This window comes from Phyllobates terribilis, unplaced genomic scaffold (assembly GCF_046119375.1).
Source record: "Phyllobates terribilis strain yellow unplaced genomic scaffold, ASM4611937v1 Scaffold_1__5_contigs__length_1240528914, whole genome shotgun sequence".
In the NCBI taxonomy this organism is placed as follows: domain Eukaryota; kingdom Metazoa; phylum Chordata; class Amphibia; order Anura; family Dendrobatidae; genus Phyllobates; species Phyllobates terribilis.
This window is the reverse complement of record NW_027362761.1, coordinates 714,243,175-714,257,930: the sequence shown is the minus strand read 5'-3', so window position 1 is coordinate 714,257,930 and position 14,756 is coordinate 714,243,175. Positions and strand designations below refer to the sequence as shown.

The 14,756-nt window shown below is 49.0% G+C and overlaps 1 protein-coding gene across 3 annotated transcripts in view; it reads right to left on the bottom strand.

The window, feature by feature from the left end:
• Positions 1-14,756, bottom strand: part of LOC141274040 (excitatory amino acid transporter 1-like) — a 217,701-nt gene that overhangs the window by 30,293 nt on the left and 172,652 nt on the right. For all 3 annotated transcript variants that reach the window (XM_073686271.1, XM_073686270.1, XM_073686269.1), the window contains one exon: positions 6,432-6,766. In XM_073686271.1, coding sequence (XP_073542372.1) covers positions 6,432-6,766 — 335 coding nt within the window. The remainder of the gene's footprint in view (positions 1-6,431; positions 6,767-14,756) is intronic.

The following is a 14,756-nucleotide window of genomic DNA, read 5'->3' as shown; positions in this document are numbered from 1 at the left end:
GCCACTGTCACAGTTCCTCCTGTTGTGGAAGACGGCGAATATGAAATTTCTCGTATCTTGATGGCATAGAGGGAAATTACAGTATCTTGTCTCCTGGAAGGGTTTTGGTCCCGAAGACAACTCCTGGGTAAGGACGGATGATGTCTCTGCTCCTAGGCTTGTTAAAGCTTTCCACAGGAGGTTTCCGGATAGGCCTGGGCCTGGAGGATCCTCATAAAAGAGGGGGTACTGTTAGAACCCTCCTGTTTGTTTTTTCCATCTTGTGTTTTGCGGTCACGTGACCATCTGCCTTTATATTCCAGCTCCGCCCTCCTGGCTGTGCTGGACTTCAGTGTTTGACTGTTTCTCTAGCCTGGTGCTTTTGTGCCTTTCTCTTCTCGGTCAAGTTCGCTTGGTCCTCTGGAACCTATAGTACATTTTTGTCAGTTTGTCTTTTTGTGTTCTGCAACAACTTCTCTGTTTAGGAGGTGTCCCTTTTTTGTCCCAGTCCTTAGTTCTTTTAGGGACCCCTCCCTTAATTCTATAGGTCTTCGTTCAGACTAGCCGAGGACTAAGGCGGGTCTGTTCACTAGGAACAGGCAGCCCGCTACATCGCAGGGATTCAGCTTAGTCTTACTGTAGGGACAGCTTTCCCCTATTTTTCCTTAATACATGTTGCAGATCATAACAGGTATCCTAACCCAAACTTGACAACATTATATATGTCTATGAGGCTAGTGCGTTTGGGTCACTTGTCCACCTGTCAGTCATTAACCCTCCGTCAGGGGAAACTGATCTGACAGGTAAAGCTCACTTAGTTTCATTTCTCTATTTTCAGTGGTTTGTCTGGGAAACACCCTCCTCCCAGTACCTTCCTAACTTTAAAGGCTGTGTGAAACCTGAGAAGCCATTTATTACATTCCTATTAAGGTAACTGATCACTTTTAGAGCATTGAAATTTTAAAAAAAGGAAAATATAGCCAATTTTCTAGCCTGTGCCTGACAGGTGCAATGCCCCTAAACTCGTTATGAAACATATTGCCCCTGACGGAGGGTTAAGTGTGCCTTCCCAGTAACTGGTGAGGGCACGGGTGATGTTATGGGACACACGCTGGTGTAAGGCGGGGATGGCACACCGGGAAAAATAGTGGTGGCTGGGAACCAAGTACCGAGGGACGGCCTCCGCCATGAGGTTGGGGAAGGTCTCAGTGTCCACAAGCCTACATTTACAGGGCAAGCAGTCTGGAAATGTGCCTGTTTAGTGTTTGGGCCTGTGGCTGGGTGGCTGGGTATTTTCTTTTGCGTTCCAAGGCCTGGGGCAGGGACAGCTGAACACTGTGCTGGGACAAGGAATTGGACGTAGTTGCTGATGGTGCTTGCGAATGTGCAACGACAGGTGCAGGACAGGAGGCATCCACGTCTGCGTCATGAACAGCGAATTGGCAAGCACATAGCACAGGAGAAGAGGCAGTGATGTCACCCGCAAACAGTGATTGTGAACTCAGGTGTTCGGCCCACCTAGTCGAGTGCTTTGATGACATGTGCATCAGCATGTTGGTCAGGCCCCTGCTGATCTTGGTATGGCACAGGTTGCAAATTACCATTCTTCCGCACTTTCTTTAAAAAAGTGCCAGACTGTGGAACACCTAATCCTTGGCCTGAGAACTTTACATGTGTGGGTGCACTGGGGAACAATTGCCTCTTGCCACCCCACTGCCTGTTCCTGCCTGTTGCGGTGCTGTGGATCCCTCCCCCTCTGCGCTGCTGGGCCTTGCTCTTCATGGCCAGGCTTGTTGTGGTCAGGCCCCTCCTGATCTTGGTATGGCAAAGGGTGCAAATGGCCATTCTTTTATCATCCGCACTTTCTTTAAAAAAGCGCGATACTGGATAACTCCTAACCCTTTGCCTGGGAACTTCATGTGTGTGGGTGCTTTGGCAAACAGTTGCCTACCTTCTCCCTCTGGCCACCCCATTGCCTCTTCCTGCCTGTTGCGGTGCTGCGGATCCCTTCCACCGACTTGATGACTTAACAACATCACTTGTTGGCAACTGGGTTTCGTCATCATCTACCTCTTGAGACACTAAATGCCATTCCCCACTGTCATCATCTTCTGACCGTGGCTGCTCAAATATTTGGGCATCACTACACACGATCTCCTCATATCCCTCTTGAAACGTGCAGGGCGAGAGGCCAGAATCAGTAAATGTAAAGAGCTCCTCGAGTGTCCGAGTGTGGGATCACTTGTCTCCTGAGATTCGCCATGGTGGGACAAAGGAGGATCAGGGTGAGGATTATGTGGTCCAGACTCTTGGCTAGTGCGACTGGACCATGTAAAAGACAGGGTGGTGCTGTGAAACATACTAGAAGCATTATCTGCCATCCAACTGACCACCTGTTCGCACTGTTCCGGCTTCACGAGTGATGTCCTGCGCCCCCATACAAAGTGGGACAGGAAGCTAGGTCTCGTGGATGAGCGTGTTTTTTGTGCTACCTCAGCAGGCAGTTTCACCTGGCCCATGACCTCGGCCTCTGCGTGCACCATCAGCAGCACGTCCACTTCCCCGTCCCTTACCGCACGCCTTGCGCAATTTAAATTAGGTATATGTTTATATGCCTGAAAAGTTTCCGGTATTAATAGGGAAAAGAAAATATGTAACTCTGAAAAGGACATTTGTTTTTAGGTTGTAGCAGCGGTATAGCTATACAAGTACTGCAGTAGCAATATTAAACCCTGCCTATATGCCTCTAATCCAAAACTATTCCTCGTCCACCTGAACGCAAGTAACAGCGGTTATACTAGAGAAAGGACAGTATGTATCCCTGAAAATGACTTTACTTTTAATGGTAAAGCAACAGTATACAAGTACTACAATAGTAATATTAAACCCTGCCTATATGCCTGTAATCCAAAACTATCCCTCCACTGAATGCAGGTAACAGCGGTTTTACTAGAGAAAGGAAAATATGTAGGCCTGAAGAGGACTTTTGTTTTAATGGTGCAGCAGAGGTATAAAAGTACTGCAGTAGCAATATTAAACCCTGCCTATATGCCTGCTCTAAAATAAGTTCTACCTGCTATAACAACTCTCCCTGAACTGCTTATTGAGGACAGTGTGCCGAGCATCACATCATCGGGTCTTACGCAAGACCCCATGATGCAATGCGGCCGGCCAATCACAGTAATGCCAGTAGCCAACATGGCTACGGCATTAACGTGTATGTCTGAGAATCCCTGCATGTTTATTGGCTGTCCAACAGGCGCAAAATATGTGGGGCAGGGACTCGAGCATGGCGCTCGAGCATCCGCGATACTCGATCTAGTAACTAGCATACCCGAGCACCCCGATGCTCGATCGAGTATCGAGTAGTGGCGAGCACGCTCTCTCATCACTAGTCAGAACCTGTGTCTCACTAACTATGGAGATAAGCTGCTGCTAGAGATTATTCTGATAAGCAAAACACTCAGGAGGAGACAGGTGCTGACCCCTGCACTGCCAGCATCAGTACTCCAAATGAGTGGGTTCTGTTATAAATGCAGCTGAGAGCAGGAAAATACACTGGAGGAAAGCAAAAGTTCGGAAGCTACTTACAGTGCCCTGAAAAAAGTATTCATACCCCGTGAATTTTTCATTCCACATTTTATGTTACATTTGAGTTTGTGGGTGTATTTTAATGGGATTTTATGCGATCTACCAATACTAAGTATCAAGTATTTGTTAAATGTAAAGGAAATGATATATGGTTTTCTAAATATCTAAAATATATAAGTCTGAAAATTGTGAAGTACATTTGTAGTCCGATACCCCTAAATAAAGTCCTGAGTGACCAATTGCCTCTAGAAGTCACATAATTAGTACACTGAGTCCATCTGTGTGTAATTTATTCTCAGTATAACTACAACTGTTTTGTGAAGGCCTAAGAGATTTGTTTGAGAACATTAGGAATCAAACCGAATCATGAAAACCAAGGAATACACCAGGCAGGTAATGATAAAGTTATGTAGAAGAGTAAAGCAAGGTTAGGTTAAAAAAAAATAGCCCAAGCTCTGAACATCTCAAGGAGCACTGTTCAATCCATCATCCAAAAATAGAAGCAGTATAGCACAACTGCTAACCCATCAAGACATGGCCGTCCACCAAAAGTGACATCCCAAGCAAGAAGAGCACTAATTAGAGAAGCAGCCAAAAGGCTCATGGTCACTCTGGAGGAGCTGCAGAGATCCACAGCTCAGGTGGGAGAATCTGTCCACAGCGCAACTATTAGTTGTATACTCCACAAATCTGGCCTTTATGGAATTGCGGTAAGAACAAAGCCATTTTTGAAATTAAGCCATAAAACGTCCCGTTTGCAGTTTGCAAAAAGCCATATAAAGGGAAAGCAACTACCATGTGGGAGAAGGTGCTCTGATCAGATGAGAATAAAGTAAAACTTTTTGGTCTACATGCAAAACGCTGGGTGTGGCAGAAGACTAACACTGTACATCACCCTGAAAAGACCATCCTCACCGTCAAACATGGGGGTGGCAACATCATGCTGTGGGGATGCTTTTCTTCAGCAGGTACAGGGAAGCTGCTCAGAGTTTATGAGAAAATGGACTTAGCCAAATACTGGGTAATCCAGGAGGAAAAGCTCTTAGAGGCTGCAAAAGACTTGAGATTGGGATGCAGCCCCGCGTCTCCTGGGATGTCTATGCCGCAGCCCCGCGTCTCCTGGGATGTCTATGCCGCAGCCCCGCGTCTCCTGGGATGTCTATGCCGCAGCCCCGCGTCTCCTGGGATGTCTATGCCGCAGCCCCGCGTCTCCTGGGATGTCTATGCCGCAGTCCCGCGTCTCCTGGGATGTCTATGCCGCAGCCCCGCGTCTCCTGGGATGTCTATGCCGCAGCCCCGCGTCTCCTGGGATGTCTATGCCACAGCCCTATGTCTCCTGGGATGTCTATGCCGCAGCCCCATGTCTCCTGGGATGTCTATGCCGCAGCCCCATGTCTCCTGAGATGTCTATGTAACGTGAGCAGTGATGAATGTCCCACTGTAAGGAGACTTGCAGTGTAATACACATCTGTGTCCCGTACAACTTACTGCTGCGAGTTCTTTACAAAACTTATCACAAAGAGTCAGCTGTGCTCCAGACCAATGCAAATCTGGAAAAGCAGTTACGAGTGGCATCATCATCCATACCACCTAACATCATAGCAGCACCAGAGAAGCGGTTTCAGCCGTTACATTAGTGGTTTGACAAGGGGTGAAACCTAGGTGTGCAAAACTGATAAAGACATACCCCAAAAGACTTGCAGCAGTAATTACAGGAATGGTAGTCCTACAGAGTATTGACTCAGGGAAGCTGAATACAAATGTACATCACAATTTTCAGATTTATTTTTTTAAATAACTAGAAATCCATGTATTATTTCCTTTTCACTTCACAAATACTTGCTACTTTGTGTTGTTATACAGTATCACATGAAATCTCAATAAAATACATTTAAGTTTGTGGTTGTAACGTGTACTTTTTCAAGGCATTGTACATGCAATTTTATTTCCAGAAGTAAAGAAATTCCCTAAGAAGGTGATTTGCAAAGTTTCATAACATTACAGCTAAACAGAATTATATTAAAAAAATATGAAAGTTTAGTTACTCTGTAATGCTGGACTGGTAAGAAGAAGCTGATATTTACTAGATTTCTTGCACAACATTAGGAATCACTCTGCTGTCCACGTGCAAGGAGATCCAGATAGCAAGACTGAGAAGCGAAGCATGTGTGACCACTAACACTGGGTATATTAGGTAGATATTCTGGGAGTGAATCGAAAAAACACCATGGTGGCCATACCAGGTATGTACCAACAATATATAGACACAGAAGGATGTTTATAAGTTATTCCAACTGAAAACTGATGTTTTGCACAACCTAAGGCTCTGTTCACACCTATGCTTTGAAGGCCATATTCGATTACAGTCTACGAATAAAGGATTAGTATTCATGTGAAATACATATCCATTTCAAAACAGAAGCAATCAGAAGCAGAACGGTCCCATTGAATTTAATGGAGTCCGTCTGGCTTCCATTATGAGACAACTTTTTTGAAATGAACAAAAAACACAACAGAATAGATATAGGTGCCCTATTTTTATAAGGAATATAAAATTCAGCCAAACACCTTTTATGAGCAGCGTGCATTGTAGGCGCTTAGATGACAACTACTACAATAGTGGGAAGATTCAAGACTATCATAGTGGAAATAAATCATGGTACATGTCATAATTAGGCTCAGAATTTATCAGCATACAGTAGCTCTCTGATTTAGGACCTTCAGGTCATTACTGGTAAGTTTCTTAGACAAAATATGGAAATGCTGGTAGGAAACTCAATTGCAATTTGCACATCACTGTCGTCTCTAACAAACGTTCCCTAGCTCATATTCACAAGTTTTCCATGTTGCATTAGCCTTACCATATTATGATTGCCACCAGCCTCATGATGGCTTCATTAAGACAATCAAAGAATTCCTTGAGAGCTCTTCCTTGTTCCTTCATGTGTCCAATCACCAGTCCAAAGCACATGGAAAAGACTACAAGGCCCAAAGCATTGACGCCATTTGCAGATCCGGCTGCAGGAACCACTTCCTCTATCTCCATCATCTCCTGAAGTCTTCCCATTGCCCGGGTCACGTTCTCCACTATGTCACTGATGTTAACTGCCTCTGTGGGAGGTTCTGTTGGTACTGTAAAGTTCTGGTCAGTTGCGACGGGTATTTTGTAAACTTTTGTGTGGTATTGTGTCTTATACTGCATGGAAAAAAGATATACTTCATTACTAATCAAATTAGCAACAACAAGGTTTAATGTTAAATTACAATGTTGTCATAGTCAGGGCATAGTATATATTTAACCCCTTCCCGATCTTGAACATACCCAGTATGTCATGGAAGAGTGACTTCTCAACCTTGACGCACTGGGTACATTATGGCTAAAATGCCGCAGTCGCGGTGATCACATTATGGTGCCTGCTGTATCTAAATAGCAGGGTACCTGGGCTCGTCGTTATGGGGATTTCGTCGCCCACCCGCAACTACGATCGCTGTGATTGGCTGTTCAATTCTGAATTAAATTGCCTGAATCACTGGTGTCCAGCCTATGATCGGTGCTGTAACAGCATTGATCATAAGCTGGAGCCTAGCAATGTCAGCGTCACCAGACCCAGCACTGATTGGTGTGATGGGACGATGACGTTGATCACATCAATCAGAGTGCAGAAACTCAATCTGATCCCACAATGACCACTCTGCACTTCAAGTGTGATGTGGTCCCTAAAAAAATGGTTTTGTAAATTTTGGTGGAAAAATGAGAAATTGCTGGTCAACTTACTAAAAAAAAAAAATCATGTTTCAAAAAGTGTGCTGATATAAAGTAGACATGTGGGAAATGTTATTTATTAACTATTTTGTGTGAAATAACACTCTGGTTTATGGGCATAAAAATTAAAAGTTTGAAATTTGTTAAATTTACGCCAAATTTCTGATTTTTTTTCACAAATAAATGCAAGTCCTATCAAGAAATCTTACCACTATCATGAAGTACAATATGTCATGAAAAAAAAACTGCCCCCAGAACCAGTGGGATCCGTTGAAGCGTTCCAGAATTATTACCACATAAAGTGACAGTGGTCAGAAAGGTAAAATTTGGCCTGGTCATGAAGGTGAAAACAGGCTTGGGGGTGAAGGGGTTAAAAAGAACCTATCATGAAAATGTTATACCTCTCACTATTGGCATGTATATACAAGTGATTTCATACTGATTAATTAGACACCTTGATTGTAGAAATCCTTTTTGCTGTTTTTAAAAAATCCAGCTTTGAAAGCGTATGCAAAAAGTACACTATGGCCCCAATTCATTAAGGTTACGTTTTTTACACCAGTCTTATTAAGCAGAGTGCAGGAAAATGATGTGCCAAATTCATTAAGAGGTACACGCCACTTAATGAATTTGACAAATCTTCTAAGTGTTCTGCACGTCGCCAGAAATGTTGCCTCAGTCAGGAATTGAATTCAGGAGATGCTGGCTTGAGTGAATTTATGGGAACCGGAGGCCTCACTGAAGCTAGGCGCAGCCATCGCCGCTGTCCACAATTCCATCCGAGCCCTGTTACCAGATACCGGTTCCCATAAATTCACCCAATCCAGCATCTCCTGGACCACAAAGAGCTTACCTCCATAGGGGCCCAACTTGCTTGCAAACACAGCCTAAATCCTTCACATAGACATCATCCAGCAGAAATAGCGACTGAATTGATTAAGGCCAGTCCAGGCCGAAACGTCTCAATATAGTGTCGCCACTCACCTCTGATTTGATCAATTGTCTTAACTTATAGAAGTGACATGACAGGTTCCCTTTAAGGATGCCTTTAAGTTATTTTAATAAACCTAGGAAATGCAGATCGGTCTTTGCCTCTTAAGGCCGGGGTCAGATCAGTGTATGAAAACGATTTTCATCCATATTCAATACAAATGTTCAATACGAGAGCCATTTGCTATTCATGTTTTTGTTTTGCGTATCCATACAGGTGAATAGGCGATTCTCATGAGGAATGCAGAAGAGAATAGTGCATGCCGCAGACTGAGCGTTTGTGTGATAACTGTCATCTGAACAGCTCTTTAGAATAACATTGGTCAGTGCGCTGTTCGATCTCGACTTGTACACCACACGTCTGTATAATATGCTCATCTGAACGAGCTCTTACAAACATCGCATGGGATAAGGCTTCAGGATAAAAATGATCTTCATCGCCATTTGTCTTGTGGTGTTTTAAGAGTTTTATTGTGACAGTATACACATACATTAGGCTCTGTATGCGTCTCTCTAGTCACCCCTATAATGAATGATGTTATGCACACGCCCGGGCTGAGCGGCGTGTGCGTGTGATTGTAGTGATTCCACTGGACTGTCCCGGAGAGTGAATGCCTGGAGGGGCGTAACTAGGTATTCACCCGATCCGACCAGGGTCGCACGACGGCATACGACGCCAGTGCACCAAGGAGGAACCGAGCAGAGGGACCAGGTGCTACTCCAGGACAGACCCCGGACACGGCTGTTGACCCACACAGGGGAATACAGGAACAGACTGGTAGGCTGGCACACAGACTGGTGGGTATAGGCAGGCACGACTGGTATGCAGGCAGGCGAGTATGCAGGCAGGGGGGTACAGGCAAGCACAGCTAGAGTGCAGACAGGGAGGCACTAGCAGGTAGGAACACAGGCGGGATAGGACCCAGTACACACTGGGACTCAGGAACAATACAGGCAGAGGGGTACAGGCAAGCACAGCTAGAGTGCAGACAGGGAGGCACTAGCAGGTAGGGACACTGGCGGGATAGGACCCAGTACACACTGGGACTCAGGAACAGAACCACAGATGTGGCGGACAAACACAGCAGAGTGAGGCCGCCCAGAGAGGTGAGCGAGAACAGGGCAGGACAAGGCCGCCTGGAGCGGTGAGCAAGAGTAGAGCAGGACAAGGCCGCCAGGAGCGGTGAACAAAGGGTCAGAGCTGAGCGAGACTGCCGGAGCAGTGAGCAAGAGTAAAGCAGGACGAGGCCGCCTGGAGTGGTGAGCAAGAGTGGAGCAAGACTGCCGGAGCAGTGAGCAAAAGGATAAGAGCGGAGCGAGACTGCCGGAGCAGCGAGCAAAAGGGTCCGAGCGGAGCAAGGCTGCCGGAGCAGCGAGCAAAGGAGTCAGAGCAGGCTAGAACCGCCGGAGCGGTGAGCAAAGGAGTCAGAGCAGGCTAGAACCGCCGGAGCGGTGAGCAAAGGAGTCAGAGCAGGCTAGAACCGCCGGAGCGGTGAGCAAAGGAGTCAGAGCAGGCTAGAACCGCCGGAGCGGTGAACAAAGGAGTAGGAGCAGGCTAGAACCGCCGGAACGGTAAGCAAGGCAGAGCAGGGGGGACAGGGCTCTGTTCACACGGAACAGACAGGAAGAGAAAGGCAGAGCCAGATACCCACAGGATACTTGCAGTGAAGTAGCGAGTGGACCACAAACTCACAAACGGGAGTACAGAGACAACAAGCAGGAGTTAGGTACGAGTTCAGACTCTGCAGAAAAAGGAAGGGAACGGACATAGAGGCAAAACAGGTAAAGGATAGGAAAGAGTTCAGACTGGAACTGAGTGTACGGAGGAGACCGACACTGCAGCGGGATACAGGAGCGGGTCTGGGAATACGGCCCCCAGAGAGGCGGGACAAACAGGCAAGGAGCGTGTTCAGACAGGACAGACAAGACACAGGAACAGGTCTAGGTAATCGGCCCCTAGAAGGCGGGAGGAACAGGCTAGGAGCGTGTTCAGACAGGCCTGGAAATACAGCCTCCAGGATAGGCAGACAAGAGAACACAGACAGGGCTCAGTTCAGACACGGGAACTGATACCGCAAGGCAGGAGACATAGACAGGACTCAGCTCAGACACGGGAACTGATACCGCAAGGCAGGAGACATAGACAGGACTCAGTTCAGACACGGGAACTGATACCGCAAAGCAGGAGACAAAGAACGGGACCTGGCACCTTCAGAGTGCAAGCACACACTGAAAGAAACACTATGCTCAGGCAGGGATAGATGGGAGCAGCTGAGCTATATACCAGGTGACAGACAGCAATAGGCTGAGGACGCACAAGGGGTGTGACCCACAGCAGGTACAAAAAGCAGGAAGTGATCGGGCGCTGCCCTTAAGCAGCAGAAACAGACACAAACAGACAGCATGGAGGGAAGCCAGAGAGACATTCTGGACTGGAGATCAAGTGCGCGCTCTTGCACAGTGGGAGATGGACCACCATGCAAGGACGCCGCCAGGTATGTTACAGTACCCCCCCCCTTACGCCCCCTCTTCTTCAGGCCTGCCAGAATCTTCCGCAGGGAATTCGAGGACCAGTCGTTCACTTCAAGGAGATCACTTCCACTGTCCACAGGAAAAACTGATCTCATCTGGTTAGCTAGGATGCTACCTCCTATCCAGCCATCCTCAGCAACAGACGAAACGGGTGGAGTACCAGGAACAGCACACAAGGAAGTCTCTCTCCACATATTTTCAGGTGGCACCCCAGAGGGTACAGGAGACAACTGGAAGTCCTTCACCGGGTTGGAGGGGGACAGAGACTTGGGGGTAATCTCTGCTTCGAGGTACATCTTGTCAAGCTCACAGGAAGAAATAGACGGGTTATCAGGTACATAATGAGGAAAAGTCACTGTCTCTTTGTTATCTGGTGGTACCCCGGAGGATTCAGGAAACAACTGGAGGTCCTCCGCCGGGTCAGAAGAGTGCAGAGGCTCAGAGAAAACATCTGCTTCAGAGTACACTAGGTCGGACTCACTGGACGAAGCAGGCGAGGTATCGGGTACCGAGTATAGGAAAGTCTCTGTCCATTCACCACCAGGTGGCACCCCGAAGGGTTCTGGAGACAACTGGTGGTCCTCCGCCTGGTCAGAGGGGTGTAGAGACTCACGGGTAACCTCTGCTTCAGAGTACACTAGGTCGGACTCACTGGACGAAGCAAGCGAGGTATCAGATCTAGGATATAGGAAAGTCTCTGTCCATTCACCACCAGGTGGCACCCAGAAGGGTTCTGGAGACAACTGGAGGTCCTCCGCCTGGTCGGAGGGGTGTAGAGACTCGGGGGTAACCTCTGCTTCAGAGTACACTAGGTCGGACTCACTGGACGAAGCAAGCGAGGTATCAGATCTAGGATATAGGAAAGTCTCTGTCCATTCACCACCAGGTGGCACCCAGAAGGGTTCTGGAGACAACTGGAGGTCCTCCGCCTGGTCGGAGGGGTGTAGAGACTCGGGGGTAACCTCTGCTTCAGAGTACACTAGGTCGGACTCACTGGACGAAGCAAGCGAGGTATCAGATCTAGGATATAGGAAAGTCTCTGTCCATTCACCACCAGGTGGCACCCAGAAGGGTTCTGGAGACAACTGGAGGTCCTCCGCCTGGTCGGAGGGGTGTAGAGACTCGGGAGTAACCACTGCTTCGGAGTACACTAGGTTGGACTCAGTGGACGAAGCGAGCGAGGTATCAGGTACAGAGTATAGGAGAGTCTCTGTCCTTTCGCTACCAGGTAGCACCCCGAAGGGTTCTGGAGACAACTGGAGGTCCTCCTCCTGGTCGGAGGGGTGTAGAGACTCGGGAGTAACCTCTGCTTCGGAGTACACTAGGTTGGACTCACTGGACGAAGCGAGCGAGGTATCAGGTACAGAGTATAGGAGAGTCTCTGTCCTTTCGCTACCAGGTAGCACCCCGAAGGGTTCAGGAGACAACTGGAGGTCCTCCGCCTGGTCGGAGGGGTGTAGAGACTCGGGGGTAACTACCACTTTGGGGTACCCATTGTCAGGCTCACAGGACGAAGCGGACAAAGTATCGAGTACCGGGTGTAGAGAAGTCTCTCTCCATTTGTCATCGAGTGGTATCCCGGAGGATTCAGGAGGCAACAGGGGGTCCTCCACCAGGTAGTAGAGGTGCACAGACTCTGAGGTAACCACAGCTTTGGAGCATCCTTGGACATGCACACCGGTTAAAGTGGGTGAAGCATCTGATGCCGGGTGCAGGAAGTTCTCCTGTGTGGAGTCTGGATGGGCAGAAGTCTCTTCGGGCAGGAGAACTGGTGCACTACCCACGCACATTACCCGTTGGGGCTTCTCCGGGATACAGGGAGATGAAGCTTCAGTAGGGACTTCAAGGTTGGGGTCAGGAGGTCTCAGGGAGGACAGACCCTGGCGTGACGGCTTGCCTCTACGTCTAGCACGTCTGGACTGCCTCTTGAGGTTGGGAGAAGTATTCCGGAAAGCGTAGTCACCCTGTGAGGATTCTGGGTGGGCAGTAGTCTCATTGGGCTGGAGGACTATTGCGCTACCCACACACATTACCCGTCGGGGCTGCTCCGGGATATTGGGAAGTGAAGCTTCAGCAGGGGCTTCAGGGTTAGGGTCCTCGAAGACCATACGAAAGGCCACCAGGAAGGCCTGCAGGTCAAGGACGACAGGATCCCATGCTTCCCATAGGGGGGTGACCCATTTCAAGGCATCACCCGCTAGGTAGTCAATCATAAAGGCCACTTTAGCCCAATCGGAAGGAAAATAGAGAGGGTAGGCCTTAAAGTGTAGCATGCATTGCTCCACAAATGCACGACACTGTCTTGGATCCCCATAGTAACGTGGCGGATCCGCAGGAACGAGAGCTGATAGATCCATCTGGACGGTGCGTAATTCGCCTGGAACTCGGCTAAGGAAAAAAAAATGTATTTATTTATTTTAATGCATGTATTCGCTGGAAAACTTCTCAGAGAGCGAAGGCCGTGGGGCTCAACAGGAACCATGGCCTGAGCATGCTGTTATGCACACGCCCGGGCTGAGCGGCGTGTGCGTGTGATTGTAGTGATTCCACTGGACTGTGCCGGAGAGTGAATGCCTGGAGGGGCGTAACTAGGTATTCACCCGATCCGACCAGGGTCGCACGACGGCATACGACGCCAGTGCACCAAGGAGGAACCGAGCAGAGGGACCAGGTGCTACTCCAGGACAGACCCCGGACACGGCTGTTGACCCACACAGGGGAATACAGGAACAGACTGGTAGGCTGGCACACAGACTGGTGGGTATAGGCAGGCACGACTGGTATGCAGGCAGGCGGGTATGCAGGTAGGGGGGTACAGGCAAGCACAGCTAGAGTGCAGACAGGGAGGCACTAGCAGGTAGGAACACAGGCGGGATAGGACCCAGTACACACTGGGACTCAGGAACAATACAGGCAGAGGGGTACAGGCAAGCACAGCTAGAGTGCAGACAGGGAGGCACTAGCAGGTAGGGACACTGGCGGGATAGGACCCAGTACACACTGGGACTCAGGAACAGAACCACAGATGTGGCGGACAAACACAGCAGAGTGAGGCCGCCCAGAGAGGTGAGCGAGAACAGGGCAGGACAAGGCCGCCTGGAGCGGTGAGCAAGAGTAGAGCAGGACAAGGCCGCCAGGAGCGGTGAACAAAGGGTCAGAGCTGAGCGAGACTGCCGGAGCAGTGAGCAAGAGTAAAGCAGGACGAGGCCGCCTGGAGCGGTGAGCAAGAGTGGAGCAAGACTGCCGGAGCAGTGAGCAAAAGGATAAGAGCGGAGCGAGACTACCGGAGCAGCGAGCAAAAGGGTCCGAGCGGAGCAAGGCTGCCGGAGCAGCGAGCAAAGGAGTCAGAGCAGGCTAGAACCGCCGGAGCGGTGAGCAAAGGAGTCAGAGCAGGCTAGAACCGCCGGAGCGGTGAGCAAAGGAGTCAGAGCAGGCTAGAACCGCCGGAGCGGTGAACAAAGGAGTAGGAGCAGGCTAGAACCGCCGGAACGGTAAGCAAGGCAGAGCAGGGGGGACAGGGCTCTGTTCACACGGAACAGACAGGAAGAGAAAGGCAGAGCCAGATACCCACAGGATACTTGCAGAGAAGTAGCGAGTGGACCACAAACTCACAAACGGGAGTACAGAGACAACAAGCAGGAGTTAGGTACGAGTTCAGACTCTGCAGAAAAAGGAAGGGAACGGACATAGAGGCAAAACAGGTAAAGGATAGGAAAGAGTTCAGACTGGAACTGAGTGTACGGAGGAGACCGACACTGCAGCGGGATACAGGAGCGGGTCTGGGAATACGGCCCCCAGAGAGGCGGGACAAACAGGCAAGGAGCGTGTTCAGACAGGACAGACAAGACACAGGAACAGGTCTAGGTAATCGGCCCCTAGAAGGCGGGAGGAACAGGCTAGG